Below are 12033 nucleotides of genomic sequence, written 5' to 3'. Positions count from 1 at the left end.
TGCGCCTAATAGTTATTTTTCTTATTGATCAATCTGCTGGTAATGTTCTTGATTGTTTTGCCTATAAAATGTAAGAAAATAGAGAAAACTGCTAATTTTGTCTTATCAACATTCCAAAATGCAAAAATATTCAGTTTACGGAGTTTGAAGAAGCTTTAAATATGAAACTGCAATACAGGGGATGATATTAGACGTCACTAAGAAACTCTTTCTTTGTATTGGTTTCTCTCCTGTCACGCTTTGAAGCAAAGAAATACAGGAATGGATTTAGACAGTGAGTGAAAAAGTAAAAACATTCCACAAATGTCAACTTCTTATTAAGAAGCAGCATCGTTTTCGAGTCTGTGAACAGAGCAACCACATACAGTACGCGAACAAAGAGAGGAAGAAAGCCAACAACCAGGGAGACGGCGATTATTCGAATGAAAAGTTGATTAACTCTAACACTACGCTGTTTCTTGTCAGGTGTTTCCCCTTTTTTGACCCCTTTAACAAGTAGCCTGTAGAAGGACAACAAGACTAGTTGGCTCAAAACTATGATTAAAATATACACTGCTTCAAGCTCCGGTGCGATCCTCTGATTCCTGCAGGAACGGCCGTCATTCTGCTCTTCCTCCGTTTTCTCCTTTATCAGTGAAAACACAACAGGAAGAGCTACAAGGGCTCCGAGCAACCACACAGAAGACAGTAAAAGCCGCTGCCACCTCCGGTGAAGCTTGTGCCACTTTTGTGGGTGAAGAATCTGGCAGATAAAATGGAGAGTTTTAGTTTCATGTATGTCATCACATATATCTGTACTGACCAGGGAGTTTTTGGTCAAAAGCACTGTTGAATGGAAACACCTGGAATCAGAAATTTAAAAAAGAATTTGAGAAAAATATGTAGTGCTACTGTCTTTGTGCCTACAAATAACAAAACCTGTCTGGGACTGGTGCCTACATACCTGGTAGTACCTCTGGATGCTTATCATCACCAGAATGTTCAAGTCCGAGCTCATGCAGAAACAGAAGATGTAAAAGAGAAGTTTACAGACTCCAAGTGTCAAATGTGGTCCATAATAGAAAATGACAACAGCAATAGGCAGGCAGAGCAGGCAGAGGAGGTCCGACACCGCCAGGCTGAAGAAGAGGCGCTTCGAGATGGTTGATCCACGCAGATCATGACTGAGTTTTGCTATTACGGCGATGTTAGCAGGGATACCCAGCAGGCAACTGATCGCAATAATCACACCGGCAACAATGTACCAGTTAAAGAGATCGGAGGTCGGATTCATTTCTGGACAAGAGCAGTTGGTGATGGAGGAGTTACCGGATTGGGTGAAGCTGCCGTTAAAAGTCATCATGGAAGGCGACTGAGAATTTACTTTCGTTTTGTGACTTCTTCGTCTTTGTCCTTTAAAGATAATAATATATCCTCTTGTGTGGAGCTCAGGCCGTGTGTCTTGGTAACACCCGCTACCTTACTCTTATACCCACACTTCACTGGTCTGTGGTTTTTGGTGTGCAAGAAGTTCAGCTTTCTTTTTTTTTTTTTTTACAAGTGGTTAACCTCAGTTCTATTACAACTACAGTATATCTGCTGTGAACATTTGACTCCCACTGTGACAATAACTGGAATACATGAAATATCAGTATTGGAATTTTCTAAGAACATGACATTGTGTCGTCTTTATGTGTATTTCACCGTAAGGGTGGTAGCATCACGGAACGCAAAGCTCCACTGTGCTGAAGTATAGCCTCACAGACAAGCTAGCGTGAATGTGCAACCACCAGCGCAAATAGCGACATGAGAGTTTTATATTTTTCTGACCTTAAAAATGGCTTTGTGGAAGGACAAGCCCAATAAAGTGGTGGGAGGTTAATTAAATTGAGGCCATGCAAAGTAGGTTCTTAGTATTTTGGTGGAAATTGGGTCTCTGATGTTGTGCTGAAAATAGATGTCTGTCTTGTTTTTGATACAGCATCGCTTCTCTGGCATCTTGCTTGGAGGAAATACGCAGTAATAACTATAATTTACTATTTAAATGAAACATCCTCCATTCAGTTGATGTCTTTAAACCACAACCAAAAATGAAGAAACATTTGTATTTCTTTTTAGTAAGAGATGATGTAAGTTGTTTTTCAACTGCTCTATATCGTATGATATTTTTAGTATTAGTGCAGTCAGCCAGATGGCCTATACTTTATGATACGCCACCTGTAATGAACTACTTTCAGAATTTCCCCAGAAACTAGAATATGTGCAAACCCACAGGACGGCAACTGTGATAAACAGATGTGAACAGCTCTGTCACAGCTAATCACAACATCTAATTTCCTGTAACATGACACTTACAGTCGCCTATACATGTTAAGATACAGTATGTTGCATTCATGAGGGTCGTGATCATGGAACGTGTAGATACATGTGTACTGCTTATGTCTTGGTGTGGATTTCATACCAAAGACTTCTTCTTCTTCTAAGGGCAAACATCATGACTTGGCATGGAGATCAACCGAACCAAAATATCTGGCCTTCCTCATCACTCTTGATCTAGTTGTAGTTTACAGGGTTCTTTCTCATGGACAAAACAAATAAAGATCCTCGAAGATGAAAAAGGTTATTTAAGGGAGCGAGTCCAAATGGTTTCGAACTTGAAAGCGAGAGAAAAGGATGTTTTTATTTGGGACTTTGAAGTGAGAGAGTTCATGCGTCACTTCTCCCTGGGGATTAATCAGATATCTATATATTTTACCCAGGGTAAATGGGCTGGGTAGGTGTGCACTTTCTGCATCATTACAAACACAAACATACAGTTGGGTCCAAAAATCGACTTTTGGATGTTACTGTATATTTCCCTCTGAAATGCTGCCTGCATCTCCCATTTTTCCAGCAATTCACACAAATTATGAAAAAAACTAATTGATAATTCAGTTTGTGATACCCAACAATAGGTTAACAACTTGTGCTAATTCAGAGACCAGTAGGCTAAATAGATGATTAGGTGCAGCGAATGTGGTAACGGTGCCAAAGTTTGGAAGAAGAACTTTTGAGTTTATCTTGTGTTGGTCCACATTTTTAGGAACTAATTCAGGCAAGTTTCTCCTCCTCATAACATCACAGTCAGAGCAGAATAAGACAGAATGGAAAAACTAGATGGACTACATCTCCGAGTATGCACTAGGGGAACCTGAGAGTCATCAAAGAAGTGCTGAAGCAAGTTCCAGGTTAGCTTTATTTGCTATCAGGCCAAAATGTTGTCAGGCAGACTTTCTTCTCATGGTGTGGCAAAAAACTGGTGTGAGGGGGGGCAGGAAATACTATAGTGGGTAAGGTTGTTAAAAATGAAGTGCTTATTTCAATTCAGCTACAATTAAATGCAATTTCAGTTGGACTTTAAAAGCAAAGACCAGAAACTTCTGCTGACTCATGGTCTTTGTTGCTTGGTTGATTATCCGTGAACCTTTGTGTGCCAATACACTGTCCAAGTGAAATATTCCTTGAATACTTTTTTTTAAATTCATGGAGATCCATCAAGATAATTGTCTCATTTGCAGCAGCATTTGCTAATCACAGTTATAGGTCACTATTGACACATAGGAACTGCCCAATACAAGCATAACCTTACTCTGCTGACCAATAAGTAATCTGGGATTTTTGCTGATTGTGTTTTTTAGTGTTTTTCAGAAAATGCAACTATTGAGTCTATTGATGTTTCTTCTCCAAGTACAGAGAGAAAGTGTCCCGAATGTGGTTATTTTTGGTCAGAAGAGTAATTACCACCACATCTTCTCTCTTTCTCTACATATAGATTTGGACAACAGTGATGCCAATGAGAAACTGAAGTTCAGCATACTCAAGAGGCTCCCTCAGGTACTTCTGTGTTTCTGTGTGTGTGTGTGTGCGTGTGTGTGTGTTCAAACAGGTGTTTTTATGCAGCGCTTGGAGCAGCTTAGATTTTGTCTAAGAGGAAACGATTGAAGGAAAAAGAAAAGCATTCAACCGTTTCTATCTAATGTAAGATACTCTTTTCATAACATCAGCCATCCAGATAAAGACGTGCAGTGTGAACAAACTTGGGAGGACGGAGCTGGAATGCCCCAGAACTCGGCATCAGTGAATTTTTCAACCTGGATGTTATGAGGAGTAAAAACAATGCACAAGGCTATTATAATCTGATCTATTAGTGAGGGGGACGTTTTGATCTTCTCTCGAATGGCTCTTTCCCGAAACTTCCCATTCTGGTCCAATTAAGAGTTCAAAGTTATTTTAGGTCTCATGTCCCTCAAGCCCCCCTCAAGCCAATCACAAAGCACTTGTGTAACCGGCTGATGCGCGTGCGTGTGCGTGCGTGTGTGTGTGTGCCTGTGTGTACGTGTGTGGGCGTGTGTGTGTGTGCGTGTCTGTGTGTGCGTGTGTGTGCGTGTGTGCGTGTGTGTGTGTGTGTGTGTGTTCCGTCCGCATTGTGATCAGAGGAATGTTGAGTGTTTAGTGTCTCTGTTCTGTTTCCTGCCCATCAGACCTTTGTTGGGTGAGTTTGGCAGGCAGGAGAGATTTAGCAGGTACACACACACATACACACGCAGAGAAAAGTTTGAAAACAGGATACTTTGTCGTCCCATGATAAGTTTTCATCACATTTCTGCAAAAGTTCAGAGTCATTTTGTGAGGTTTCTGAACCACATCAATGCATTTGGTTATTATGATATATATCATAAATGTTGTCTTTTAGGCTGTGTTACAGTTGAGGTACCGAAATGGTTTTTTTTTTTGCTTATTTGAATGGTCTAGCACAATATGACCATCATATTCACTGCACATGTTCTTATAAAATTGAGCACTGAAAGTTTATTCTTGACCTTGGAAAGAGCAGTTATGACAAAATAACGCTAATCATGGGGTCTACTTACTTTTTGGGGAGTTTCATACACATGGCAAGAGATCATGCAGTCGTTTGCTGCTTCCAGATTCTCAAATGTGATGCTTTCTTAGTCTTCCATGATGGTAAACTTAATGTTTTTGGAAAAAAACAAGACATTTGTTGACATGCACTTTAGGAATTTATAACTAATCAGCAAATGGAATAATCACAATACAGTAATATTCTGCAGATTAATCAATAATGAAAACAATCGTTAGTTGCAGTCCTAATTCATTGATTGCTTTTTTGTCAAGCAATTTTAAAAGTGTTTCCAAAAGAACCAACAGTGGTTCCCACAATATATTGTTGCATGTTCATAGAATATGAATGTGCTATATCCCTATATCTGGTTATTTAAACTGTGAATGGTCTCTCAATTTAACCTCCAGAAAACATACCACATTGTGATATGAATTACATGTAAGATTTCCCACTGTCAGTAAGCATTATTAATTCAATAGCAACAGAGCAACAGCTGTTGCTTATGAATATCTCACTGTGACGCTGACACCTAAAGAAACATTCAGGCAAAGTTATTTTAGCCCTGATGATGCACTGTAAAAATATTTGTATTAATGAGTTGAGGTACAAAAGTTAAATTCTTCAGTGAATGTTTGCAGCTAGACTTAAGGAAAAGCTGCTTTCTTTTTATTATTGTCAGTCACGCTTGCTGTGTCTTTTTGCTTTAGTGTTCATTATTATTGTGCTATGAATTTCACAACACTGAAAAATGTGATTTCCCTGGCATCCCACATTAGCAGTCAACTCCTCAACAGTGTTCCAATTGGCACAATAGAGAGGGACAGATGTTCACATGCTCCAGGGATAATGCTTTAAGACAACATGAACTGCATTCCCAAAATGTAATCTCTTGCCTGTGTGTGTGTGTGTGTGTGTTTGAAGCCAATGGAGCAGAGGATCTACCATATGTGGGACCATCCTGTCAGTTCAGCTTCAATCTCCAGAGATTATGTTAAAAGTCTGCTTGAGAAACACAACAAAAACAAGGTAACACGGTACATATTTTCTCTCTCTTTGTCATACACACTTCATGAAAATACAATTTGTAGAATTTCGAAGATGAGTTCATTAATCATTAAGTCAATTTTAAAGCAAAAATGTGAGGATGTCATCTTGGGCTCTGGATAATTGTCCTGTTTTCTCACATTTTATAAACTAGATGATGATGACAGACACTCTAATCAACAATAAATCTAATAATTCCTGTCTGAAAAACTCGAGAAATCATTACATTTCTGTTTGCTGAAGAAATGCGAGATGTGCTTTTTGATTAAACGTGTTAAAAGAGTGACCCTGGTTAACATAACTGAGTGTACATCCACTTCATTATGCTACTGGCCGGTTTCAGTCAGCTAATTGGCTAGCAGACTGCAAAATGACATGAGGAGCCAGTGGCACTTTGTGCGGTGACAGGAAGGGCAGGCTGCCTGAAAGTTTAATTGGAGCCAACTTTATCCGTTAGAGGAGACAAGTGAGTTAAGGTGACTAGTTTCTGGATTTTGCTACAGATTTGTCTTGACTGAGTGTATCCCCAAAAAAGCCTGCAGTATCCACAGTTGTGTTTTTTTGTTTTTCCTTCCTCCTCAGGGCTTTGCATTCACCAGCAGGGATAAGCCAGGTTTCAGACCGGAGTTTCTGCCTCTTACCTATCTGGCAAAAGTACTCTCTGATATAGAGGAACAAGGTACTGTGTGTCTGTATGTATCCTGCCTGGTTTAGATACAGAGGCCTCTGGAGGATTAAGACAGAATGTGTGCGTTTTATGTGGGTGCTCGGTCAAAATGCCGCAGTCTCTAGCACGGAAGGAAGTGTGTGTGTGTGTGTGGATGTTGAAGCTTTATATCACCGTCTAACTCCTCTTCCTGTGTTCCAGCTCTGAACCCGTTCGAGGAACAGGAGAATGTGGACGCCAGGTTTGTGGAGGAGACAGCTCTGAAACAGACACTCATCCTGTTGGGCTTTGAGGAAAAATGAAGAATAAGGAGGAAGGCGGAGAGAGGATGGATGGACTGAGGCAGAAGCAGATGAGGGGGAAAATGTGTTTGAGAGAACAGTCATTGACTAGGCCTTGAGGACAAATAACAGATGGGTGGATGACTGAGGGCGAGGAGTGAAAGATGAACTTAAAGATTGAGAGGCAGAGCACTCATAAACAAGCTCTCACTGTTTGATGACAAATCGGGGTGTGGGATGAAGAGATAGATGGATGGAGACATCCAAAAAGGAAAGGTGGAGCAGAGCACCTTATTTCAACCCATTTATAAACGGTACCAAAACTTTAATACAATAGGGATCTTCAGTTAGTGGTCTAATTCATTTTAGGGAAACATACTTGTCAAATTTATATTGAAAATCAATAACTGTAGCTATTTACTGCAGCTATTTATATCAACTCAATTTCTGTAGCAGCAACAATTCTCTCACACGTCTCCCTTGCTGCAACTTCTCCATATTCTCTCCTACAATTTATGAACATTGGTGTTTTATACCGCAAACAGTATTTATAAATCAAACACCCTTGTTTATCCTCCTGTGCTTTCTGTAACACTGCACCCCATCAACTTGATTACATGCTGACAAAAGCTTTGCCGACACAGTAGCTTGATTCGCTCGCTTGGTGGCTACTGTGCATTAAATCTAATTTTGACTTTTTTAAAAGGGGCTTCGGCATAACTCAGTGGGACTAAATGTCACTTTTAAAGTGCCTAATATTGTAAACTGAACTTACAGATCAACGGATACACTGATTATTACTTCATACCAAATATAAATGAGATTATGTGACGGGTGGCAGGTGAGAAAGAAGGATTTTCAAGATTTGACATAATTTAGATGTGGATTAAGCACAACTGATTGCAACTTATTATTGTGAAGATGTCATGTTGACGTTCCTATGAGGGAAACTTGTTTTGTGTATTTTTTTATTTTAGTGCAGATGTTTCACTTCAGCACAAACAATACCCTACTTTGAGATATTCTAATAGGTTTTAGCCAAGTTTGGTGATCCAAATAATCCAGCATGGCCAATTTAAAGTGAGACTATACTAAACTCGCTCTTATAAATAAAATGTGGAATTCTTAAGCAATAAGACACATTTTTGCTTTATTCAATACACTCAGGGGTTTTTCTGCTCTATAATGGTATCACTAGGTCCAATCTCCTCTACTGTTGGTACTGTTACACTGTGTTTTTAGCATTTTAGCATTTACCATTATCCTGTAAATGTCACTAGTGGTCAGCTATAAATAAGGAAAAAGACAGCAGACTTTACTGTTTATATAGAAAAAAACATTGTACATAATGCTGTATAAAGCATAAAACCAAACAAGACAGTATAGGGTTAATGATATGAACCTGACATTACTTAGCTGTCTGTACGCACACACACACACTCAAATGTCTGGTTTAAATAACATGGCCATGTGCCCTCAATCATAACAGTGCTTTTACTGTAAGTGGAGACGTTTTATTGGTAGTGGTGTGTGTGTGTGGCATTGGTTCATAATCCTTTTATAGTGTTGGCACCTTAGACCCCATCTGAGACTAAATATTATACATTATTTACATGTCATATCATGTGATTTGAAAAGTAAAACCTTCCTATGAATAAAGGGATTTCTTAATCACTCATGTTTAAGTTTTGTATGATGAATTGTAAATAAAGAGATTTTTTTAAAGTTCACTGCATTCTTCTCTCTTACTGCCATTCCTTTGAAAAATAAGTGAATAAAAGAGTTTTTGGCTAAACTTTGGTTGGCTTTGGTTAACTCTGCTTCCAGTGAATGTCCCTTGAACCTTTTTCTTTTTATTGGGAATCCGATTGCAGTGTGGAGCTTGGAGAATAATTTGTAAATTATCTCAACATAAAAATCTAGTGCAGAGCGGGAAGTGAGTGTTTTGCACAGCCTTAGCAGAGTTCCACAGAAGTAGGAAATAATGTCAGTGACTAATCACATATGCTGAGGCAAATTTAGTGAAGGAAAACACCCATTGACGCCTACATAAATGCTTATTTAGCATTATCTACACGAATGCCAAAATCTTTTCGAAATCGTGTCCACCACCGGGGCATAATCAGCTGAAATTATTTCGATTCTAGGAATTCCTCTATTAAATGTGAACAACTTGTTCATTCACCATTTGATTGCCTCCTCCACACTCTGTTATGCAGGCAGTGTTATGTAGCCAGCTAATAATGCACAAACAGTGAGGGGCTGAATTAATCCGACAGCTCTCAGCGTCAGCCTGCAATTGATGATCACACACACACACATCACCACATGGGTGGACAGGGCTGGCTCAAAAAATCTGATAAACTCAACCTGCTGCCTTTTTGAACCTTTTAGGAAGTTGACTCACACAGCATGTACTGCAAACTAAGCTCAACATGGTGTACACCAGTGGTTCAGTTCAGTACCCCAACATCCCCGTCTGTAGTTCATCAACACCATCCAAAAAAATAAAAATACGAAAGGAAAACCAATCTAAAAACAACACAACACACTGTAATGTCCCCTGGTTTGTCAAGGTATGGTATCTCAGACCCACAGAGAGAGGAATAAAAAATTAAAATTAGACATGATAAAATTCCCATTTCACTCACGTCACCTAAAGTTACCAGCAATTAAAGCAGAATTACCAATAAGGTAATATGCTTAAAAAGAGTCACCACCTATATTTTAGTTATTGTGTCTTCATTCCTGATTTCACTGTAATCTGTTAGGTGTTGCAATACCTACATATGACAATAGATGGCGCATTAAGCAATATACACTGCTGTGATTAAACATAACTTATTATGTAACTTCTTATTTTAATAATGAAATGTACCCCAAATTAACTGTAATAGGCAAAATGACTTCCATCATTTCTTATCCTGCATTTATGCACAAAACAGCTTAGCTTCATGCTATTGTCTTGATGGCTGCAGCTACTTTAGTGTTTGCATTTTTTCAGAGAGATGTTTTAGGTCTCGTTCCCCTGTCGTTATCCACAACGTTTCGGTGCTGACACTTTGAAACAGCAAACAGATAAAGCAATAAAAGGAATAACTTGCACTGCATCCAGCTAGCCAGCTCCGTTTATAATAACAGCAGCGGGAGAAGCTTCGGGTCTCAGCTCGTCTTCCACCACCTGCTGCTGCTGAAGCCGCTCCGGTCCAAACTGCTTTAACGTCTTTCTCTTTTTAAGTGAAAGTCTTGTGAAATTATGTCTTTGTAGAGAAATTACCAAATAATCTTCTTTAATTTCCGCTTCTCCACTTCAACGTCATCTCCTGAAACTACCGTCAACAGGAGTTTGGGTGACAGCAGCTGATGAGAGGGCGTGAATGACAGCCGGAACTGTCCAATCACATTAGATTAAAAAACATAAAACAACAACAATTCGCTGCCAATAAAAATGGGCGTGTCCCGGGTGCACTGAGCTGCGCCCCGTGGGAAAACTGAAGGAGGCCAATGAGAGAGCAGCTTCAGGTCATGTGCTTGTCAAAAGTTTTTTTTTTTTTTTCAACTTTATTTCACATTTTCACAATTTACAAAACTCCTTGGAGGAAACATTTAACTTCCATACTGAAACATTACAAGCCTACAACCCATAAAAGTATATGTATACATATACATTTCCATTTAAGCTTGTAGACTCATTGTATACATCTCAAAAAACAACATTTGCAATTGGCAACAGGACAAGATAACATGATAAAAAATAATAAACAAAATAAAAGTACATAAATGCTTGTCAAAAGTTTGAGAGCTTACATTGACTTCCATTAGGCCGGCATACCGCACACAGGAAGTACATATAGACATTAATAAAATACCATTTAGAATCAATTTATAATGAATGCTGATAGGTGCTGAGAGACTAACAGGTGCATTTTATAAGCAAATACTTTTTATTTCATAATTATTTAGCATTATCTAATTAATTTATATATTTAATATGTTTAAGTAGACTTTCTCTAGATAATTCGAGGGGGCTGCGCCCCAGCGCCCCGCATTAACCAGCCGCCACTGAGGTTCGGTATGTCTATAGCTAATTATTTCAACTGTTTTATTACTTTGAACCATTTCAGTTGTTTTATCCAATGTTAGGTTACCTATTTATTTCATGTTTGTAAATGACTTCATTCTTTCTATTACTTTTAATTAAGCTTTCTGCTACCTTACTAACTAGTCAAGTCAATTTTATTTATATAGCACCAATTGAAGCTGGTGGGAGGTGATTTCTGTGTAGTGCTGTGAAAATTAATTTACTACAACACAATGTGTCATTTTATTTAGATGTTTATTTTCCTCCTGAAAACAATGTGGATATATTTTTGGATCAAATCATCATTTCTGTGATTTCACATTAGTTGAGCTACTCCACAATCTTTCCATGTACTCCATCTGGGACCCATCATGTACGCAGTAATGGCCCCCACATGAACTTGGTATGCAAACACACAAAAAAACTGTCTTCATCTCAAACTACAATCAGCAGATCAAGCCCCAGAAGCTTTGAAAGCAGGCAAACTTTTTTTTTAGTCACAAGTAACCAACTCTAAACTAGAGCTCCATATTTTCCTTTGACTCTCCTCCGCCGCCTCTTCCAAGTGTCATCTATCTCTCGTTCCTCTTCATTTAAATTCTCCTCTGTCTTTGTCATTCTCTATGCTCTTTCATTGCCTGATCTTCCCCTCTGTATTTACATTTATCATTTCAGGCATTAATAAGGCACTCTTAACCTAGCTCAGAGCTTAAAGCAAATCCAATTTATTCATTGTCAACGACATTAGAAGTGCGAGGGTTAAAATGGCAACAAGGCAGAATATGTAAAAATATTCAAGTGTCCCCGAGAAATGGATTTTTGATATGTTGCTGGGTACAGAAATAATCAAAATCTTTTATTGGTGGACATGATGTAACAACACAAAGTTACACATTTCATCTGTTACTGTGTGTACTCTGTTTTCACTTCCACTCTTCTACAGTATTTGGTGTTGCTGTAAGCAGAGCGTAAACAAGCTCTTTGCCAGTAAATTTAAAAAAAGGGACAAGATTAGACCCAGATGCAGTCCACACACAAACGAGATGAAACAGTGGTATGCTGGACAGTGAGTAAACAA

General features: G+C 38.8%; 1 protein-coding gene across 2 annotated transcripts in view; it reads left to right on the top strand.

Annotated features, from left to right (window-relative positions):
- The window catches only part of gsap (gamma-secretase activating protein), a 34519-nt gene extending 25937 nt beyond the window's left edge, over positions 1-8582 (top strand). The window contains exons 29-32 of one of the 2 annotated variants that reach the window (XM_062444020.1): positions 3791-3852; positions 5804-5908; positions 6509-6605; positions 6795-8582. In XM_062444020.1, coding sequence (XP_062300004.1) covers positions 3791-3852; positions 5804-5908; positions 6509-6605; positions 6795-6895 — 365 coding nt within the window. In that variant the 3' untranslated portion in view covers positions 6896-8582. Of the gene's footprint in view, positions 1-3790; positions 3853-5803; positions 5909-6269; positions 6354-6508; positions 6606-6794 lie in introns of those variants that run through there. The other variant, XM_062444021.1, reaches the window with a different exon arrangement.
- The last annotated feature ends 3451 nt before the right edge of the window (positions 8583-12033 follow it).

Source organism: Scomber scombrus, chromosome 22 (genome assembly GCF_963691925.1).
Source record: "Scomber scombrus chromosome 22, fScoSco1.1, whole genome shotgun sequence".
Classification (NCBI taxonomy): Eukaryota; Metazoa; Chordata; class Actinopteri; order Scombriformes; family Scombridae; genus Scomber; species Scomber scombrus.
This window is presented reverse-complemented; position numbering and strand designations above follow the sequence as displayed.